The sequence below is a fragment of the Dermacentor albipictus genome, chromosome 4 (assembly GCF_038994185.2).
Source record: "Dermacentor albipictus isolate Rhodes 1998 colony chromosome 4, USDA_Dalb.pri_finalv2, whole genome shotgun sequence".
NCBI lineage: Eukaryota > Metazoa > Arthropoda > Arachnida > Ixodida > Ixodidae > Dermacentor > Dermacentor albipictus.
Genome location: NC_091824.1, coordinates 91210806 through 91234239, shown reverse-complemented (window position 1 = coordinate 91234239; position 23434 = coordinate 91210806). Strand labels below are relative to the sequence as shown.

At 47.5% G+C, this 23434-nt stretch overlaps 1 protein-coding gene across 2 annotated transcripts in view; it reads right to left on the bottom strand.

The window, feature by feature from the left end:
* Positions 1-1100: 1100 nt before the first annotated feature.
* Positions 1101-23434, bottom strand: part of LOC135917685 (ras-related protein Rab-8A-like) — a 138686-nt gene continuing 116352 nt past the window's right edge. Inside the window, exons 6-7 of one of the 2 annotated variants that reach the window (XM_065451264.2) lie at positions 11630-11743; positions 1101-6154 (exon numbers count right to left, since the gene is read on the bottom strand). In XM_065451264.2, the coding sequence (XP_065307336.1) occupies positions 6056-6154; positions 11630-11743 (213 nt within the window). In that variant the 3' untranslated portion in view covers positions 1101-6055. Of the gene's footprint in view, positions 6155-11611; positions 11744-23434 lie in introns of both variants that reach the window. The other variant, XM_065451263.2, reaches the window with a different exon arrangement.

The following is a 23434-nucleotide window of genomic DNA, read 5'->3' as shown; positions in this document are numbered from 1 at the left end:
GCCTATTCGTGTATTTAGCGCTTCAATCAGCGTCGTCTAGGGCGCGGGGCGTGATTTAAGCGGCAAAGCAGCGCCTTCTTGAGAACTTTATTCGACCTGGCTGACTCAATATTTCCCTGGGCTATAGCCTTACCGATTTTTCATTTTTTCGAGAAAAATATCCTGCGTCTATTCGTGTATTTAGCGCTTAAATCAGCGTCGTCGAGGGCGCGGGGCGTGATATATGCGGCAAAGCAGCGCCTTCTTGAGAACTTTATTCGACCTGGCTGAGTCAATATAGCCTTACCGATTTTTCATTTTTTCTAGAAAAATATTCTCCGCCTATTCGTGTATTTAGCGCTTAAATCGGCGTCTTCGAGGGCGCGGGGCGTGATATATGCGGCAAAGCAGCGCCTTCCTGAGAACTTTATTCGACCTGGCTGAGTCAATATTTCCCTGGGCTATAGCCTTACCGATTTTTCATTTTTTCGAGAAAAATATCCTGCGTCTATTCGTGTATTTAGCGCTTAAATCAGCGTCGTCGAGGGCGCGGGGCGTGATATATGCGGCAAAGCAGCGCCTTCTTGAGAACTTTATTCGACCTGGCTGAGTCAATATAGCCTTACCGATTTTTCATTTTTTCGAGAGAAATATTCTGCGCCTATTCGTGTATTTAGAGCTTAAATCGGCGTCTTCGAGGGCGCGGGGCATGATATTAGCACCAAAGCAGCGCTTTCTTGAGGATTTTATTCGACCTGGCTGAGTGAATATTTTCCTTGGCGGATGCACTCGCTTCTGTGAAAAGGTCTCGTTCATGGCATAATCCACTCGCCATGGTAATACGAGTTCTTACGGCGATTTACGCGATGAATTAAGGGAAATGAGCAGATTAACTATTCCGACAGAAGAGGTAAACATTAAGCACTATGAAATGTCGACGCAGACAGGTAAGCGACTGCGCAATATATCGACGCCCTCATAACCTACCTGCAGACAGTGGTGTGTATTGCAGAAACGCGTGGGTGTCAGTAGTGCAGTTTTCCAACAATCAAAGGCAGCTGGAGAACATTTTGCGACCACTTGACACGGCGAATTGAAGTGACACATACAAAGTCGATGTATCGATTGTTGCAGATATTGAATTCTTTATTCACTGGAGAGATCACATTAAATTTCGGCTCACTGGTACAACCAGTATAAAATGTTGTAAACAGAATAACTGAATCACACAGAGGGGAAAAAAAGAAGAAAAAGACATGCTGTCACCATGTTCTCTTTACGCTCGGGTGAACCGTAGCAATGAGTTTACTCGCTAGGTGTACGGCGAAAGACAGAATTAAAGTAATCAGGCAAACTTTGGAACAAGTTCTATGCCCCCCCCCCCCCCCCCAGAAATACAAAACACATGGTAAATAGAAAGTTTTCCACGATAAAGAATCGTGTACAGTCATTTGGTAATGTTCTTTGTTGTCGACTGGGGTGGAAGTTGCCCCGGCATGAACAACAGTCTTTATACAACATGAAAAAGCGAGTTTTTTTTTTCGCTATATTCAAGCACTTACATCGTGCATGGTCAGTAGAGCAATAAAGAATCAAGATTTTATCCGGCAAGTCTTTTTTTCTGCATGCACGGATCTCCTTGAATATACAGGGCGATTATAAAGTGACAGTTAACAATGTCATACCTTCCAGCATTCAGTGCATACTACGGCAGATTCACTACTTGTTTTAGCACAAAAGATAAAAACCTGTGCGCCTACACAGTGCACTATAGCACCGTTTTCTTTTTACCTGTATTTTAAACTTCCTGCGAACACACCGCCGCTTAGTGGTGCTTAGTGTCACAGTGAACACCATCAAATGCAGCAGGGTAAACAGAAGTTGCGTTACCGCTTAATTCACGACTGTACAAAGACTTGCAGGACCAGCGCGTTTCGCAAGAGGCCGTAGTATTAGTCTGCTCCTATATTTAAAACGGTTCCCTTAAATTAATTGTAACGAGCTAGAGGTGGAGCTTTGCTCCAACGCCGTAAAAGCTCGCAAATGCGACTTAAATGTCACCTTGTCTCCTCGCCAGTAGAAGCTCGTTGTTAAGAAACAGCCATCGGGAAAAGACTAATCATACGGGCTCTTGGCACAATATCAAAGCAACACTTTTAGCGTAGCGAAAGCTCAGTTCGGTTCGAGTTTTATTTTACGTGTAGCATCATAAGAAAGCAGAATATGCGCCTGGAAAACACGAATCGCCTATTTCTTCAACAAAATCTCGTAAACAGATTCGCAAACGTATTTACAATCTTTGACTATCGCGGCCGCAGTGCATTCCCTGTGCCCGCGAATGCGCTCCTTACATCGTCGCTGGGAGTCTTCAACATGGGCTCGCGGCTCTCTGAACACATCGCTTTTTGTTATTTTTTTTTCAGGCATATTGTACGCAAACAGTATCACACTTTGTACAAGAAGTGGTCCACACCGAAAAACGTCAGGTATATAACAAACTTTACGGTACACATTGTCAGCGCCACGTTGTATCTCGCGCGTGGCACAGATGCGCCTCCTCCGGTTAAGTAAACGTTTTCAACAACAACTATTCTGCGGAATCACGACAAGGCCAGTTATAAGCGTTATTTGCGAGAACTCCAAGTTGCTCGTTGATTACTTAGAGAGTTGTCGGCTTGCGTGAGCAGCGACAACTGTCCCTCCGTCCACTTTGAGCTTTCCGCCATTTGAGTAATTTGGCCATGCTTATACTTTAGCCGGGAACGCAACGTTATGAGCTACTTTTGTGGGGCTTGCTAAGTGGCGATGGCGGCAGCGTTATGCTCCGAACGCGCTGCCATAGCTGAGCTCTAGCCTGCAGACTTCCACTGTTCTTCTTTGGCCGGCAAATTAATTGCCGACGGTGCACGAACGAAGGTGGACGTTAGCGCAAAACGGCGTGTGCGTCACCCTTCATGTCGTCGGCGTTGTAGTCCTTACGAATAAGCGTGTCGGTCTAAGGGAAGCCTTCTCGTTTTTTTCGTTGCAACCGGGTCCCTATTGTGCGCTGCTGATTTGATTCCGTATACGCCATAAAGCAATGCCATTTGCTTGGTCGTAAGATTCTGTGCGTGATCGCTTCCCTTTCGAGCACTTTGCCTACGCGGTGGTAACTATAGGAATTACAAGCTTACTGCAGTTAACGGTGGAAATCTTGCTTTCTGCTGACAAGGAAACTATAACAGCGTGCGCTGCGGTTGAGTGCATGCAGAAGAGCCAAATACCTTATAATGTTTAGCAAGCAACAACATTCTCTAAAGACGCCTCTGGAGTGAACACTTTCGATTCATAAGTCTTGCCTGAGGGAAGCCATTGATACCGAAGTGCGACTGAACCACATGCCTTCCATGTTGGGTCTATACAATCGTCTACATATTGAACATATATTATTTCGTTTTTTTGCACCCCCTGCTATTAATCTTCTAAATGCCACTGCACTGTAATCATAATGCTTGATAGAAACCATGCACAGACACTCAGCAGCGCGCCTATAGTGTAGTCCGTTATGATCTATTGAGAACACGTAAACAACGTTGATGCATATGCTGTGCCGCAAAGGAGGCTCGACGTGACCAGAGGTGAAGAGCGCCGAATGATTACGGAGTTATACGCGGCCTAACGCAAACTGTCATTCCGCCTCTTGCGAGCACAACGCCAAGGCCAACGTAGTTCCGTGAGACGTGTCCGTGGGATCAGCTTCCAAGGAAGAGGCTAAAGCAGGCAGCCAAGGTCTTTCAACCATGATCAGATGGTTCAGCGAGGACCCGCACACCGCCGACTTCGTTTGGAAGAACGTGACGTCTAGTCCTTCATGCGCACATGCACTCGGAAGCACGCGTACTTCTGCCAAGTCAGCAAATCTTTTTTCATTCATTTAATCATCCTTATTCACCCCCATCCCATACCCTTGTATGCCATGAGGCATTTATCCTCGCATTAAAAAAAAAAAAAAAGAAGCGTACAAAGTCCACCGAGCAGGTGACTGGTGTTGCTGCTTGACACTTCGTTACGATGCTGTACATTTTTGTACGCATTGTAAAGCAAGTGTCTTAACGCGTCAAGAGCGTAGGGGCTAAAACGTTCGTATTTTCTTCCCTGTCACTTCATGACATTTCCGTCCCTTCTTGTGACAATCAAATGTTGCCCAAAAGCCGGTGTCGAAAGTTTAGAGCATCTCCAATACCATCGAATAAACAAATAAAAATCAATCTGTAGTACTACTGACGCTCCCAAACTTGGTGTGTTTGTGTGCGTGTTGAAGGCATGTGTGTATTTGGGGGGGGGGGGGGGGAGGTGAGGGTTATGCAGCAGCCAATTCAGACAGGAATTCCCTGGAACTCAATATTTGTTTCATGATAACGATCCACCAGATGTTGGTCGACCAATTGAACCGGTGCTGGAATGTCTCAATAGCGACCGCCCCTTAAGACCTTAACGCCAGGGTATCACCTACGGACGATTGTTACAGGTTTTCATTGGCCCAAACAGGAGCATCTTTTTCAAAGCCGAGCAAAGGCGAAGTGCTGCGCTTCACAGGGGACCCGGATGACTAAGGACAGTCTTGTTCGCACGATTTCCGTAGGCTGCAACACCGCCCTAATCCCCAGCGCGCACACCAAGCGTTTTCAGGGTCGCCGATAATGTTTTCATGAACAAAAAAAGAAAACGAGAGACGATGACCGATGAAACTTTAGAAAAGCAATTGTTAGTAAAGCTACGCAATGTATGAAGGGCTGCAGAGCACGCATTGATTGTGCCTGCAAGCCAGCTCGTTCTGTTTCCGTTGCCTGTGCAGCGTTGTTAAAAGGTTTTGCGGAAAGTAACGCAAATGTAATCGATTTGCTTTTGAGTATTTCCTCAATTACTTTCTTGGGCAAGTAATTGGCAACTGTAACCAATTACATGTTTAGTGAAGTAACTGTAATTATAATCATTTTTTCTCAAACTTTTTTTCTCTAACGTGTATAAGTATGTTCCTGTATAATAAGGACTTAACTGTGTCTTGCTTGGTTGTCAATTATAGCGGCGGCCACGCGGAACGCTTTTTTTATTCCGATTGCAGCGCGTATGACGTCATGGCGTGAAACAAACCCATGCCAGCGGCACGTAGAAAATACGTCAGAAAACTCCCATGTGATTCTCACTTCAGAGCAAGGGCGCGCAAATATCTGAAAAATTTCAGAAACGAATTGAATACTTATGTTCGCAAACGTGGTACATTCGATTCAATATTATGATGTTCAATTTTTCCAAATATTCGACTATGGCCGACTATAGAGCGCAAGTAACATTAAAAAATAAAAATAAAAACATGAATATCGTCCAGTGGTCACAAAGTTTCCCTTGTGCCAACCAGGAAATGTAATAAGGTTTAACTTATTGCTCATCTCAAAGCTGCTCAATTGAATCAACTTCTAGGCGCATAGAATAGTTGCAACATTTTCGATTTCGTATTTTCACTCCATGTCGCTTTCTCTTCATTTAGAGATAGAACACAACTCGGCATTCGGTTCCGCGTTCAGTATATCTCCGGCATTACGGCAATTTGGCCATTCGAACATCCTTACTTCAAAGTTTCGTTACAACAAGCTCGTCAATATTACACAGGGGGCACAATGTGTACCGGCTTCTCCACGCTTACGGAACTAAAAAAAAAAAAGTCAAGCGTAAACGCGCACATGTGAACGCGCATTCGCGGTGCCGCGGCCCGAGCTCTCTCCGTTTTCCAGGATCGTCCTTGCGGCGTGTAGCACATTGCGCCAGTGTGGGAACCAAAAGGGCGTCGCGTTGCACTTCTTGGGGGGGCGACGCAGTGATAAGCCGATCCTCCTTGTTGCCCTCTCCCCTCTCTCGGCGTCAGCGTCGGGTCCCCGCGTTTAGTCCAAGGTCCGCTTCGAAGCACGCAGTGGAAAACGCGGCAGGCGGCGGCGGCGGCGGGGATGCGGAAATAAATTAAGTCGGGCATCGGTGACGCTGCTGCTGCTGCGGCGACGACGACGACAAGGGAAGAACGGCTGCAATCCATGGAGGGCGTCACTCAGCAGTTGCAGCGGTACTGCGCCGACGGCGGCTGCCTGTTCTGGTTCAGGTCGGCTTTCTCCCACTGCAGCCGGTCGCTGTCTTCGAACTTGCCCGGCTGCGAGAGAGAGAAGGAGGAGGAGGAGGACAGTGTGAATCTCGGCGTCATCAAGCGCTGGGGAAGCAAAATAAAAACACTTCTCTCGGGGGGTCACTCCGCACCGGTAGTCCCTGCAAGTCAAGCTCGACTATCGGCACCTTATATAGTTTCTTGCGTTTCTCGTGACACGAACTTCCGTTTCCTTTGGATCTCTCCCGGAGACTGCGCCGAGTTCTACATATGCGTCCCTCTTTAATGCCGTTTATGTTTTGTAGTGACATGAAAATAACCGTATGTTGCACCTGGTATACCGCACTGCTGAATAACTGGAAGTATGCGCTTCACGTTATAGATCCTTTCATTCGCACAACTAATTAACACTGTCAAGAAACCCGGCAATATGTTTGCTGCCAACATGCTCCAATACATACTATAATACGTTAGTCCAAGAGAATTCCTAGTGAAAAAAACAAACGAACACGAAGCCCCATTATATAGGTGTTCACCATGTTAGGGCTCCAGACAAGAGTGAAACCGCGTACGGGATACACTGTGCTGGAATTATCAACATATAAGGGTTCCTGCATAATTCAACAACGCTGCTGTTCACGCAGCCAGTATATTGACCCTTTTCGCGGCGATCTGATGGGCGCTTCCATATTTGATCGCGGGGTAACGCGTCCATTGCTTGCCACTACTGCCTCCGTGTTCACAATGAATGCGTATGACGCCGGTGCGGCTTAGCAAACCTCTGTTTCGGCATTTACCGTAGACGGTGACTACAGCAGCCTGGAGTGGCTGCATTATTGACTGACCCTGAAACGAAATAACCGTTCTTTCGTGGCCCTCTTTTATCTCTTGGTTTAGTGGGAAAAAAGCGAATGTTTTTCGTCTCTCGTTCAGTGCCTGTTTGCTTTGCGAAGAGACCGGGAACACGCTTACGCTCCGTTCCGGCTCCCTCTGCAGGAGTATACTGTTTTCTTACTGGCCATAATCTTTCCGACTGATATTTTTGGCCGGGGCAGACAGGCGTTGAACGTAGAAAAGAGCGCCACGCCTGCTTTTTGGGAGATCCTCTGCAGGCGAGGCCGATGCGAGCGCACCTCCATAAGCACCTCACCACCGAAGCGAACGATAACACCGAGAAGCGGGGCTGTCGCGTGATCGGATGGCGCACACACAAGCTGGCAGCCCTACCTGCACGCACCTGTGTCGAAGCACGACACCGGGCTACTGCCCACCGAAAAGTCGTGCCTCGCCTATACTGAAACTCGACACTTCACTTGCTTGATGACGTATATACGGGAAGGCGCCCTTTAGATGGGACAGCGCATTTTAAAAGCTCCAAAAACTCCACTGCTCGAAAGTAAAAAAAAAGATGATGCTTCGCAAAGTGTTAAGGTTGGCAAACGCCTAGGAAATAAATTTTATTTGACGCTACAGTTAGTCCACAAATCTTTGACTTGACATCACTGACATTATCTTGACGTCACGACACAGCAAAATTTGCTGATGTGGTGACATTGTGTTTTTATAGTTTACAAGCGTGCCAGTAATATACAATGATATCGCCGAACGTATATATCATTCAGCGCTGCGAGTGTCAATTTTTTGCTGTCCGTGTCTGATGCGATGGGAAACTTCGGCCGTGTCGCAATAAGGCTAAGAATGATGACGTGACTAATAAAAAAAGTAAACGAGAGTGCTGCACGTGTTTTTTTTTACTGTACTCGCGTGTAGTGGCCGATCCCGAGCCGGTGTATCCTTCACGTCGTGATGCATCCACATCCGGGGTTTACCGAAACCGAAACTGGCTCGTGGAGCATAGACAAGGACGTTGACCGCGCTCTCGAAACCATACCCAAGACCGGTGAAGGGCGACAGCTGCATGTAGTACGGAAGCAAGCTTTGAAGGACCGCGAAGTTAGTATTCGAGCAACGTTTATTTCCGCCTTCTCGCTTTATCGAACGAATAACCGTCAGTATGGCAGTGAAGCAACGGAATAGTCAACTTTGCAGGCATTTATATAACTATCGACTTTACTAAGCGTTCCAATACTAATTAGGTGTTGCCTCAATTAGTAACTGCGGCAAAAACGTGAAGACGGAAAACGTGATGGGACAAGGTCGGTGAATTAGTGGCTAGGCAGGGCTTCATTTCGGGGTGCTGGGGTTTTGTGGTTTTGTTCTTCTGGTGGACGTTAGCTTCAAGGAGGAATTTCATCGCCCGGTAGTTCACAAACCTGTGTTATTGTCTCCACATGGATTTATATGTAATTTCATGAAGCGTTATATGGGAATAACCCCTCTCATGGCTACACCACTGCAGTGAATAGATCAAAAAGTAAACTTATAAATACGTGTAGACGTTGAGGCTTGGATATATATATATATATAAAGGGAAGAACGAAACTAGTACATAAGGCAGCGAACAAAAACATGCGTGGAAAGGTGAGTAAACGAAAACCAAACATAACGCAAGAATAAGGGAAAACTGACGAAACTGCCTTAATGGTTAATACCTGCCTGCCGCAACTCGCATTTCCTATCGACTGGCACTCGCAACCATGCATTGCGCGCCCGGCGCCAGGCATACGTGCGCAGGCATCTCGAGAAAGCAGCCGGTAGCAGCAACGTATTGCCTTTCAATCAAAGGACAAATTACAGCTCGCTGGCCCGGAGCGACGGCCGCCGTACGACAGGGTCGAACGCGGTGTTACCCCGTAATAGGCGCCGTCGCGCGCGACGACCGGCATGCATGCTTCGAGTTCCACTCGCAGCTCGGGGGCACCGTGCGAGCGAGCGTCGCGCGCTAGGCGGCACCGAGAAATTCGATACCCGCAACAGAGGCGGCCGATGCCCGAGCAGCAATATTAGCGGCAGTGCGCAAGTCGGCTGTCGGAGGCATTGCTACCGAGGCGCTGGGCCCTCAAGGCTTGTCGGCGTCACGCCCCGTCTTTGATCGGTAATTGTTCTTGTCGGTGCGCAGCCATTAGGGCGCTGCCGCTGGAAACCAGCTGGTTACGCGCGTTCGTCGCCGAGGTCGCGCACTGATTAGCCCCGCCGGCGTCGCAATTACCTTCATTGTCGTGAACAATTGAGACCCACCCACAACACACACGCGCACAAACCGGCGGCGGCGATCTGTTGGATCGGTATTATAGCCTTTCAGCCCATTCTCGCTTTGTTTCTTATAGGTTGCATGTAATCGGTCGAGGATTTCTGGCTGCCTATTGACGGTTGTTCCTTGCCACGCTATGCAATCCCCCTTTGTTTTCCAGCCGTTTCTGCCCATTTTATCGCGACGTCGAGACCACCCTGCAGCTGAGCCTTCGTGCTTGTGCCTTATAGCAACTTTTGTATAGCGGGTGCGCGCTTCAAAGCACGCGAGCCTATCGAGGGTATTTTTTCCAAGCGTGTGGAACGAGTTGTTGCGGCGCTTTCGAGCGAAAACTCGGGCGCCCCTGAGGAAACCGTGCAGTATCAAAAATTGCAGGCAATGCGAGCGATCAGTGAGTCACGACCCCCTGCTTTGGTCGGCGATATATTTTGCACAGCTATCCTTCAACGATTTGCTGTGTGAGGCGCCTCGTAAAATATCACCATTCATCTGGTTGTTAATATTGTTATTATATGATTGAGTAGTTTAACGTGATGCACATAAAGGTGCCGGCGTCGATCTTTCTTCCACATACACAAACCCTGCAGGCGGAAAATGTTTTCGGAACTCGGAGACGCTGAAAGAATATTTTTTTCACGAGAATTCTCGACGCAGTCTGATCCCTTCAAAGAAGGGTATGGTCTAAGTTTTGCTGTTTCACAGAAGAATTGTTGACAGCAATGACATTACTTCTTTCTTTTACGACTTCCGTGTTTCTAAACCGTTTGATGTGCAGTGTATAACTAAGAATTTGGCGGGAACGCGAAAAAAAAATGTCGTTGATCCAACAGCACTGTTCTGTCTTGTTTCAAATCTACTCAGGCAGCTGTACAATATATTGCAATTTCTTGAACTTCTTCATTATAGCTTGGAACAGTGGCCGCAAAAGAAGCATTCTCGGGTATATAGTCTTCAGCAGGAGCAGGCAACGCTGTGCGGTCTCAGCTAACCTTACTAAAAAAAATTAATTGAATTCTCGGGTTTTACGTGCCAGAACCTCGATCAGCCACGCCGTAGTTGGGAGGGGAGGGGCAAGAGGGGGGGGGAGAACCCGGATTAATTTTGACCACATGGGGTTTCTTTAAAGTGCACCTAAATCTAAGCCCACGACCATCTTTTTCTTTCTTTCTTTTTTTTTTCATTTCGCCCTCATCTGAATGCGATCGCCGCGGCCGACATCCACTCCTCGAGCTGAGCAGCCCAACACCATACCCACTGGGCTACCAAGAAGACGCCACCGTTGATCAACTCCGACCTGCCACCATGTAAACTCAAGGACAGTTAGCCTGACCAGTCATCTCATCAAGCCATCGTTTATTTCATCATCGTAATAAACGCCCACGCCGAGAATCTTCTGTGCCTGCTGACCCAATCCTCAGGAAGCGTACCGTGCCCACACTATGTTTTACCAGTTGGCATTTTCCCACAAAATTTCGCGTTTTCTGTAATAATTAAAGAGAAAGAAACTATTATATTATCTTTCATTGGCTTGAGCCCGTTAGTGCAGCTAAGTAGAAAGTGGCTCCCTCTTACTTTTATTTCATGTTATTTCCCTACAGGAAAAAGGGAATGAGAGTTTGGGATAGGGGCTACAGCGGCGGGACTCAACTATAGTATGCTATAAAAAAAATTTGCGGCACTTGTGCGATGTTACACTGCAAAGCATTTTTCTTTACAAACTTTTATAAATGTCTCCAGCGCTTCTCGGCATATTCTACCTTTCCGATATCATAAGAATTCAGTACGAGCCACGCTCAGAAAACCGCACTGCGCTTGCCCACGGTGCCTCCGCGCTCCAAAACGTAGTTCCCGAAAGACGCCCGTGTCGAAAGAAGTTCGCGTCCCTGGCCTGACGTCACGCACTCGACGCCACGTCAGCCAACGCACTAGACTGGCGCATCCATACGAATTCTCGTTTGAGTTGGACGTCTGCGCAGTTGTCACTGCGTCATAAGATTATCAGCGCCTACGTTGATTTAATTACTATGCAGACAAGGTGATAGCGCGGCAGACTGAGCATGCAGTGTCGTACGTCAGCAAATTACATGAGGACGTCAGAGAGAGAGAGAAAATGATAAAAGGAAGGTAGGGAGGTTAACCAGGACTGAGCCCGGTTGGCTACCCTACACTGGGGAAAGGGAAAGGGGGACGGAAAGATGAAAAGAAGAGAAAGTCCACTGGAGATATCAGAGGACGTCAGACTAACCAAACAAAGGCAGGCGAAGGGACACTAACGAAGGGAGAGGGGAGAAACAGAATAACCAAGGCAGAAACAAGTAATACTAAAAAGCAAAACAAAAGAGGGGGTCCTGTACTAGTGGAGTGACGATCACCCTCTGCTCCCTCTGTTCGCGGATTTTCCTGGCGAGGGTGACGAAGGCCTCCTGGATGTTGACGTTCTGCTTGCAGCTGCACTCGTAGAACGGGATGTCGAAACTCTCCGCCATCTGCGCCAATTGTGGAGAGAGAGAGGGGGGGGTGTATAGGAGAGAGAATACGTGTGAGCATAGGCATTATTCCGCTTATGGCGATGATTGTGACATACAGCGACGAACATAAAGCCACCCATTGGCGTACCGACTATTTCTCGAATGGCGGAGGGGGAGGGGGGGGGGGGCAGGGAATGTGTCCATCATTTATTTTCATACTTAACAGATATAGACCTATTTATCACTCACACATGGTGAACCATGGAGGTCCGAGAAATAATTTTAATTCGCATTTATTTATTGCAACTACACAAAACCTCAAAGTGGTGCAGGAACAAAAGGCAGTGCCTCACAGAAGTATTTGATCCCGCACAACAGCGACAGTACAGCGCACATAAAAAAATTGCACATTTGCTACAAACAGTCTTGACAAGTAAAGAATTGTACTTGGTGTTTAAGTCGACGGCATAAGTGCATACATGACTTGCGATATTCACACACAAAAAAAGACAGCAGATGCTTGCGACCTTGGAGAGTTACAATCCGATTTCCGGCGAAGCTGTTTCTCTGGAACAGTTGCAATAAATGTTTCACTGAGTTTTCTGTAATTAAATCGCGTACTTTAAAAATGTTCCTCGTCTATGACTGTTCCGTTTGAAACTCGCAATTCCCCAACACACATGTTACGTGACCATAGCTTTTACCATGACGTTCTCCGCCTCCCCGCACCCCCCCCCCCCCAACGCACACACATCCATTTTCCGCTAGATTTGATATCGGTTGAGTTAACAGTTCTCCCAGGGTAGCAGGATAAATTCTGATTTCTTCGTAAAACACCTCCATAAAGCTCCGGTGCGCTTGCATGCGTAATTCACTGCAAATGCCATAACTACCGTATTTTCGCGATTCTAAACACGCCCCCCCCCCTTCTATTTTCGCAGAAAAGTTGGGAAAAAAGTTTGCATGCGAATCTAAGCACCCCCGTATTTGTTAGGAAGAATGCGTAGCCAAGGCAGCCAAACACGCTTGCTCAGTGGAATCATTGCTCGGCGGACCTGCAGGCACGCGGTCGATGCTTCTGTTGGACGCGTTTCGCGGCCACCTGACCCCGGATGTAAAGACAAAGCTTCGGAATATCAATAGCGACTTGGTTGTGATTCCGGGTGGCATGACGCTAGTGCTGCAACCCCTCGACGTTTCAGTCAACAAGCCCTTCAAACCCAATCTCCGACAGGAGTACGAAGAGTGGATGCGAAACCCTGACGGGAAGAAGACGCCGACGGCAAAGCTGCGGAAAGCGTCCCCATCAACCATCGCAAAGTGGATCTTGGACGCGTGGAAGAGGGCCCAAGTGGACGTTGTGGTCAAATCGTTTAAGAAGTGCTCGATCACAAACAACTTCGACGGAACGGAAGACGACCTGCTGTGGGATACCGAGAGCAGCGGTTCAAGAGGTGCGACGAACTCGAGTGGCAGTGAAAGTGACTGAGAATCCTACACAAGCGGTAGGTTCACTGTCTGCACCGATTTTTCTTTTGAATGTTTGCAAAATAAAATGTTATTTCTCGCACCCGTCTCGTCGTGATGTCGCAGCGAAAAGAGGGCGAGGGGGAGGGGAGGTCATTGTTGATTTTTCGAATCTAAGCACCCCCCCCCCCTCGCTTTGGGCATCACGATCGTGAAAAAAGGGGGTGCTTAGAATCGAGTAAATACGGTAGTCCCCTGTCTTTGAAGTTTGCCTACATATTGCCCATAACGCGCCCGTTATGTTCGCCAAATATAAACAGCGTGCCTTTTCTACCGAGGACATCACTGAAACCATGCAGGAACGTCTTATGATGTATGAACACAGAGGGGATAAAACGACGGTTCAATACTCTGCAACGTTTCCAGCTGGACCAGGAACGTAAAAATTTTGTCGCACAATGCGCTTACCATGATCCCCCTCCCCTTTCCACGAAATATAAACCTGTTGTCACCTACAGCTATGTCGGGACACTGTGAAGCATAGCTGATAGCTGTCACACGCTCTAACACTTGAATAATATTTTTTTGTACAGAGACTGTGTTTGATCCACTCGCATTTAACTTCGCACAGAGTTTGCATAGCGCACCACCAATTTTAGCTAAATTTGGTCTTAGTGGCGTGTATAGTTCTGCCGAGGCAGCAGGCTCAATTCTTTCCCACTCGTTATACACGCTCATAAAACTCTAGAGTGCTTGCATACGTAATTTATTGCGAAAGCCCCAACTACTCATATATGCTGATATTTACCTACACACCACCCGTTACGTAGTCCTTACAGTGGCCAAATATAGTTCGGTAAGGACAGCAGGCGAACCAATATATCACGCATGAAAAAGTAAAGAGAAAAAAAAAGAGGGTTCACTAATTATTCGTAACGCTTCTAAATATGCCAGAAACGTTAAATCTACGCCACACATTGCACTTAACGTACTGCCCATTACTGCAAAGTATAAAATATCTGAAACGCAGAGTTCTCTTCCGACATTGGGAAACCTAGCTAGTAACAGCAGTGCGATACTTTAGAATACTTGCCCCCAATTCTTTTAACGCTGTATTTGATCAACGCGCATTTACCAACGCACAAAAACTTGGTCATTTGTTCACCCTGTGTTCGCAAAATTTGACCTCAGTTGTAGTTATGCCAGCGCAACCATCGAAGTTTTACAACACTCGTAAAACAGACTAAGAACGGTATACATGGAGCACTTACATGCGTATTCTACTGGAAAGGGCACACTAAACCAACCATTTGGAACACTGCCTACACAGTACCCATATCACACCCCTACTTTTCCTGCAGATATAAACAATATGCCTCGTTCAGCTCACCGAGGACACAGGAGAAACAGACAACGAATCTCGTAAGATGCACAAGAACACGAGGAAAAAAGTAATTATCCGCAACATTTGCATTTAAAACAGTAAACTCAAAGTTTCGCAACGCATTGCGCTTAAAATTCTCCCTATTTGCCATGGAAAACACGGGGAAGGCGGGAGATGGAAATTCAAGACGATGAGAAAAACGAGAACAAGGTCCACTTGTCGAAATGTTGTCTCCCACTTTTACCTTGTTCTCGTTTCATGCCTATTTTCAAGGAATTTCAAGTCCGTATTTCATGCTGTTGTATTAGGAGTCTGGGAAATATTTATGACAGCCTGGAACGCTTTAACGAGTAACTTTCCACAAAGGCTGTAATGAACCTAGACAGAATAAACTTTTATCGCTCGTCAATAATAACAGTGCTTCGTACTTCGAATAAATATGAATACCGTGTCCCACATAGATTACCGAAAATACATGGTGAAAACAACCAAATGCCGGGTATAACGCCTAAAAAGTGGGAGAAGGCGAGTATTCAGTAATTGCTTTCAGGGCGCATAAGGAACCTACAAAGTTCAAGTTTTTGGTACACGTCACCAAAGGACGGCCCTCATTTTGTCAAAATATGTAATATTTGCTTTGCTCCTGCCGGTAAACAAGTAATAGTGTAGCTCTTATTTATAAACAGGCTGAAAATGAAATCGACAAAGCTAGAAGTGACACACACTGTTAGAAAAAATTCCAGTTGGTGTTCTATTGGCATTGAAATGTCGCTGCACGTTCGACCAAAGTCATTTTCACGAACATATTTACGGTCAGTCGTGATTACACAATAAAGTTCGGCAGTTATACCTGCAATAAGTCTGATTAGATAATTGATGGTGATAAGACACTGAGACTGTAACGCTACGTAGGCTATCCCTGGACGGAGAGTAAATAGTTCCATCATTTGATAATCCAACGTACGATTTCATGCCGTAAGGCACAACAGTCATTGGGCGCGGCTGATTATAATACTTTATCCGGACTTCCCCCTCACCCGCAAGTTAAATGTAGCAAAGTGATTGTGTTTTCAAGTGCGGATGTAGCGGTCCCAGAAATGGGCACAATGTAAGTAGCGCAAGCTCTGCCACTTGTTAGGACGCGAACTGCAAAGCGCCAGGCCTTCTACGCAACCAACGCAAGCGTGTATGGCGAACCCCACGTGTCGTCCGCTATACAGCGCGTTCCGACGAAGCACAAAAGACAATCATCGCTGCCCAAGCAGAGGATACGTAGCAGAGAAAAAAACAAACATTGCTTACGTGGTCATTCTGTTAAGAAAGAAAACTTAGCGTCAGCTGTAGTTCTGTTGGACTTTCTAGTTCCCTGCACCGCCATGCTTGCATGCAGCTCTCGCGGACATTAGCGCTAAATTTCCCTCTATAGTAATTTCCATACGAAACTCCACGGTGGCGAGTGTTCTCATTGACTCCACCGCGTCTGCATAGTACTTTCAATCTAAAAAAACATTGTTGTCCCTATAGAGTGTCTTCCTTTTCCCCAGTTTTACACTATTCGTCATCATCGTTTCTTTGGGCAGTATGGAATAAATGTCCCTAGTAATTTAGATTTACAGCCATACGTCAATGAACCTCGAAAATAGTTCAAAATAAGTCGTTTCTACATCACACCGTCTTCCAAGTCAGCAAATGTTCTTACTACGAAACGAGACAGCGGCGCCCACGAACTGAACGTGTCTGCACGTGTCGTAGCCTCAAACTTAGCACTCGTGAACGTGCCTAGTCGCCCCACACTCTAACCCCACACTCCGAACATTTTTACACCCTTAAGGGTGTTTTCTTGTCGCACTGTAACACCCTTATCGTTAGGGCCTTACAAACATTTATAGAGGACGACAGCGGAGCTCTAACGAGACGTGCGATAACAAAAGACGTAGTTGAAAACTATGTAATCATTCTGACAGCGATGGGCGCATATAAATATCCGACAGGAGAGTTTCCTATCTCTCCCTGTGAAATTTTCTTGTCGGATATTTCTGTGCGCCCAAGGCTGTCAGAATGGTTACATAGTTTTCAACTACGTCTTTTGTCATCGCACGTCTCGTCAGAGCTCCGCTATTGTCCTACATAAATTCTTTAGGGCTCTGACGGTAAGGGTGCTACCGCGCGACAAAACACCCTTAAAACTCCCTTAAGGGTGTAAAAATGTTCAGAGTGCATATGCATCTAGACGCCTCGCACAGATAGGGATCACAGAAGCTTCATACATCAAGCAGCAACGCTGCCACCTCGTGCCCTGCAGCGAGACGCGTGCAGTACAGCGAAGCGTCCGTACCTTCGTACAGGTCAAATCCTTAAGCGGGTTTATTTAATGTTAATGGACAAGACACTTGCGACCACATGTAAGTACGTGTGCCTTCGTGTGTCTTTTATCACGTTTATCGGGGTCTGTGTACCGCGATTATCTAAATATACTGCAAATGCTGCAGTCTGCAGAAGCGCATCATTTGTTTGCTTGTTTTCCAGGCTCTGCCGTTATTGCTGCGAAGCATCTAAAAAAAAAAGTTTTCAGGAAGCAAAAAAAAAAACAACGAAAAGAAATGAAAGAAAAGGAAATTGAAACTTGCGACAAATCGAGAACACGGCCAAGGAGTGACACCCCCAATCGACGATGCCTCACAGTATATATATATATATATATATATATATATATATATATATATATATATATATATATATATATATATATATATATATATATATATATATATATATATATATATATATATATACCTGCGAGTCCTATCACACGAAAGAAAAGACCAGATAGCTCGATCGTTTTCGATTCGCCTCACGCGCTCGAAATAGAGCATATATACACATGCCCGTTTCCACTCGCCCTTTCCTTTCATTTCTTTTTTTTTCCTTTTCTCTCGCTTTGTCCTTTCCAGAGACCTTCGTGACCCGAACCCTGTGACGTGCTCCTCGTTATCGCCAACCGTGCGTGCCCCATATCAGCGAGCAGGAATGCCAGTCGCGTGCGCCGAGCACGTATAAAAGCACGGCAAACACACGAGCCCCGCGCGCGTGACATTTTTTTTTTTTTCCTTCCCCGAACGGGTATATCGCCCGTATATCTCGTTGACCTCGCGCGATTGATGTCAACGCGTGTATGTCCCCCCCCCCCCCCTTCTTCTCGTTGTTTTGTACACAGTTATAGTTACGCAATAACTAGCAACGAATCGATCCGCGTCGGCCGGTGTCAACGACTCCTCGACGCAGAGCTTTCGAAAGCGTAGGCCCCGCCGTGTAACGCGGTGCTGGTACGTGGGTTGCACGAAGCAGTTGCGTTATTTTCTCTCGGGATTGCCGACCTTCAGTGAACTGCCAGCATTGAGCGACAGCCACGTATAGCAACGTGGCTGTCGCTGCACGTGCTATACGATAATCATCGACTGCCGTTGTGAATAAAGAAGGACTAATATAAACACTAAGTAACTGTAGATTGTAACTCTAGACTCTAGTAACAGTAACTCTAGTAACTCTAGACTCTAGTAACAAGATTGCTTATTTTTAGCACCAAATTCCCTTCATTTGTTATTATTCTGACATTACAGTACCGATGAATTCGTCGCGACGTCAAAGATGTCGCCGTGTTGTCATTTTATACTACAATATTGTTTTGTTTATTTGGGCCCTATTTGTGCAATAAACCTGTACACAAGATGTTGGAAGCTTAAGCTTTTATTTTCGAACGCAGCGTGCTGGTCATCAGCCGATTAGCGTTATCGGCTCGCCAGGGCGATGCGAACATCTATGACGTCACGAGGTGCTTGTGCGAGAATTTCAATGTGGCGCCGCCTGCCGCCTTTTGTTTATGCGTTATTTCGGGCGCATTGGAGAAGTGGCACACATCTGAATTCACTCACCACCGCTTGCATTCCCTCGATCCCTCTATGCAACTGCGGCTGTTACCAGGTCTTCCGCGAAATGAGGAAACAGTGCTGTGCCGCTTACGTTTGGGAGTCGCATTCACAAATGCTTATGCATTTCTGATTGGAATGGCTGATAGCGCCGAGTGCAATGCCTGCGGTGTCGAGGAAACCATAGAACTCCTACTGTGCTACTGCCCATCTTATGAAAACGAAAGGCAAGACCTCTGCACAGCTCTCAATCAGCTAGATGGGAAGCCGTTCACCTTGAAGAAGATCTTGGGACCATGGCCTCGCATATCGCAGCTACAAAAGGCCACAAAAGCGCTGCTGCGATATCTGAAAGCGACCGGATTGAGTGAGCGCCTGTGATTCGGACTGAGTGACCGACTGATATCTCCAGTGGACTTTCTCTTCTTTTCATCTTTCCGTCCCCCTTTCCCTTTCCCCAGTGTAGGGTAGCCAACCGGGCTCAGTCCTGGTTCTCCTTGCCTTTCTTTTATCATTTTCTCTCTCTCTCTCTCGGGCGCACAAGGAAGGAAGGAAAAAGTGGAGAAGGAAGGCAGGGAGGTTAACCAGTTTCGCTTAACCGGTTTGCTACCCTACACATGGGAGCGGGATGGGGGAGATGAAAGATGGGAGGAGAGAGAGAGAGAGAGAGCACATAACACAGCGAACACATCGTCAGTTGCAGTCCGTCACTCTTGCGCAGTACGCGATATCACTGTCACAGCCGCTTGTCCAAGCCCGTATCCTTCATAAACCGAAGTAGTCCTTTCGTCGCCTTCAGCTGCGATGTCTTCTGTCGGCGATGTGTGAAAATGGTTGCAACTGACAATGGTCTATTGTCCAGGTGCGCTAGAACAGATGCCATGGACTGTCTCTGAACATTATATTCAGGACAGTCGCACAGAATGTGTTCCAGCGTCTCCTCGCAAAGACAGGCATTGCAGAGAGCGTTATCGGCCATTCCAATGCGAAACGAGTAGGATTTCGTGAAGGCCACCCCTAGCCATAAGCGATAAAGCAGGGTGGCCTCACTTCGGCGGAGTCCAGTTGGCATACAGAGACGCATCAATGAGGGCAGGTCGTGTTGATGATTGCTGCGGTTGGTCGGGCTGCTTGGTGTGCACCATAGAGAGAGCGTGATCTCCCGTGCAAGCACTTGAAGTCTGCTGGCTGCGTCGGACCGCGAATGTGGTATGGCCTCTTCCTGTGTGTCTTCAAGAGCTGTCCGAGCGGCTTTATCAGCGTCTTCATTTCCTATGACGCCGCAGTGACTTGGCAGCCACTGAAACGTCACGTGATGCCCTTTCTCATGTGATGAATGAAGCAGGCATCGAATATCGAGCACGAGCTGTTCGAATGGCCCGCGACGCAGAGCTGATAGCACAGATTGGAGGGCTGCCTTTGAGTCACTGAAAATTGACCATTGTCGAGGTGGTTCCCGATTGACGAAACTAAGAGCAGCGCGAAGAGCAGCTAGTTCCGCAGATGTAGATGTCGTTGGGTGGTCAGTCCTAAAGCTGATGGTAATACCTCTTGCTGGGACGACCACAGCACCGGACGAACACTGGATGTTTGTGGAACCATCTGTATAAATATGTGCACTCTCCGCGTACCTCTCGTGCAGAAGAAGCAGAGACAGTTGTTTGAGCACAGGCGACGACAGCTCAGACTTTTTCCCGATTCCTGGTACGCTGAGATGGACGGTGGGGCTGACAAGGCACCAAGGGGGTATCGGTGGCTTAGATGGAGCGGTGAAGCCCGAGGGAAGTTTGTCGTTGTACTTGACGATAGTTTTCGAGAATGATGCTTGGTGCCTGTCTGAAGGTAGTGTTGCAAGGTGGTGATAGGGGGCACGTGCAAAATGTCTGATATGCGTTCTCAGGGCTTCCACCGTGATGTGAGTTTGCATTGGATGGTCCCGAGCAATCGCAATAGTTGCCTCAGTTGACGTGCATCTGGGCAAACCAAGACAAACTCTGAGTGCTTGAGCTTGTGCTGCCTGCAGAACACGAATATTTGTCTTGCAGGTGTTGGTCAGTACAGGTAGACTGTATCTTAAGAAACCGAGAAAGAGAGCTCTGTAGAGTCTCAGCATTGCGTCTACTGACATCCCCCACGTCTTTCCTGTCAAGTATTTAAACAACTGGGAGGTTGCTGTCAGGCGCCGTTTCATGTAGGCCACGTGTGGGCTCCAACTGAGGTCTCGGTCGATAATTACGCCAAGAAATCTGTGGGTTCTGACATAGGATATGGTCCGCCCATTGATTGAGATGACATAAGGCGTCATTGGTTTGCGAGTAAATGCTACTAGGGCGCATTTTTCTGGCGATATGCTCAGACCTTGTTCACACAAGTAGCTCGATGTCAAAGTAGCCGCTCTTTGAAGCCGTGCACGTACCTGAGGACGTGTGACTGCCGAAGTCCAGACACAAATGTCATCTGCGTATATTGAAATTTTGGTGGTAGTTGGCAAGTGTTCAGCAAGCCCAATAAGAGCGAGGTTGAATAGCGTCGGGCTAAGAGCACCGCCTTGAGGAACGCCCCTGCTGGTATAGCGTCGCGTAGTTGGGCCATCGTCGGTTAACACATAGAATGATCTTGCAGAAAGGTAACTTGCGATCCACAAAAATACTCGACCACCTAGGCCAACCGTCACAAGAGCGTCGAGGATTGCCTCATGTAATACGTTATCGTATGCCCCTTTCACATCTAAGAATAAAGCTGCAGATAAACGTTTACGGGACCTTTCGTGCTGGACATATGATACGAGATCAACTACATTGTCGATGGAAGAGCGGCCACGTCGGAAACCAGCCATGGAATTCGGATAAATCTTGTAGTATTCAAGGTACCATTCCAGGCGGCCAAGGATCATCCGTTCCATAATCTTTCCTACACAGCTGGCCAACGCTATGGGGCGGTAAGAGGCGAGCTCTAGCGGGGATTTGCCCTGCTTCAAGATTGGCACCAGGCGGCTCACTTTCCATTCGTCAGGAACATTTCCCTCCTGCCATGAGGTGTTGTAGAGACTCAATAGTGCTATCCGTGCGGATTCTCCGAGATAGCACAAGGCTCGGTATGATATACCATCTGGGCCCGGAGATGATGAGCGCCTGCAGAGAGCTAGTGCTGCCTCGAGCTCCTCCATTGAGAAAGGAAGGTCCATGCGGCAATCGCGGGAACGGGGGACGTCATCTCGGGCTGGAGGGTCTGGACGTGTCGCTTGGTCTGCCATCCGCGCACAAAAGTCTTCTGCGACATCGACGTCTTGCCGCCCTTGGAAAAGCGCGAGCGCCTTGAAGGGAAAACGCTGTTCCGGAAGGCAACGCAGACCTTGCACCGTTTTCCAAATATGAGATAGTGGCTTGCGGGGGTCGAGTGTCTTGCAAAACGTTGCCCAACGTTCTGACGCTAATCTATCCATTCGACGCTGAATCTTCTTTTGTATCCTCCTGGCTGCCCTAAGGTCATGGATTGATTTTGTACGCCGATATCGACGTTCCGCCCGGCGACGAAGTGCGCGAAGTCGCTCTAATTCTATGTCGAAGTCATTCCGCGTGTGAGAGATCGTCAGCATGCGAGTGGTGTTTCGCATCGTATTTTTAATTGTTTGTTCTAACCCAGAGGGTAGGCCCTCGCTGCAGGCATCTTCCATATCAGATTTGAACTTGGCCCATTGAATCGTCCGAATGTTATTCCGTGGGCCAGATCTAGACGACAACCCTTTGATGTTCAGATAGGTGGGAATGTGATCACTCCCATGTGTCTCAATATCTGGAAACCACTTCACACATCTGGCGAGAGAGTCGGAAACGAAAGCAAGGTCGAGGCAGCTGCCGTATGACACGCCTCGAAGAAAGGTGGGGCTACCATCGTTCAAGAGAGTAAGGCCATAGTTGTATGCGATGTTTGATAATCTTCGTCCTTTTGCATTTGTCTTTGTACTCCCCCATGCTGGATGGTGTGCATTGAAATCTCCAATGATGATCCATGGGGTGGGGCAAACACTCAAGATATCCGCTAATCTTCTAGTGTCGAAATTGCTGGAAGGCGATATATACACGCCTATGAGAGTAAACAAGAGTTTGTTCTTTTTAACTGTGATGCAAATGTACTGATTGTCGTCGTGGGGCGCAATTGGTTGCAAAACATAGGTGAGTTCACGACGAACAAAAACGATGATTTTGCTGCATGCACTATTTGTTGAGGACACGAAACATTCGTACCCTGACAGTCGGATTGGTTTCGACAAGTTGGGCTCACAAATGACAATGAGTGGAAACACATTGGTGTACACATACTGACGGAAATCTGAAATTCGTGATTTTAGCCCTCGGGCGTTCCACTGCATGACGGACGCTGCCTTGACTTCTTTTCGGAAGGATGGGGTATGGGTAGCCATCTTTCTAGTTGAGGGATTCAAGCACTGGGCTTAAGGCGTCCAGCACTTTGAGTGCGCTTCGAGCAGACGGTGTCCCCATCTCAACTAAAATCGTTCGAATAGCCTCCATGAGGGAACGTAGCACCGAGATGACTTGACCATCTGGTTTAGGCGAATCATCAATGGCCGGAGAAGGCTCCGGTGGGGCCGTGACCTTCTGAGGTTCCCTAGCAAGGGAGCGGCTCGGTAGCGCAGGCCATTCCTCTAAAGAAAGAGTCTTATCTGATTCTCTCGTGGAAGTGGTAGGCCCTTTCGCGGCGCGAGTAAGTGGTACCGTAGTGGAGCGGGTACTATCGATTCGCGCATGCGCCTTCTTTGAAGACGTACGATGGTGTCGACGTCGACGCCGACGCCGAACTACTTCGGCTGCCTCCCTGTGGGCCGAATTGTCTCTGGCCATTTGCTTAAGAACCGCGCGCTCCCTCTTGATGCGGGGACAGTCCTTCGACGAGGCTACGTGAGGGCCGCCACAGTTG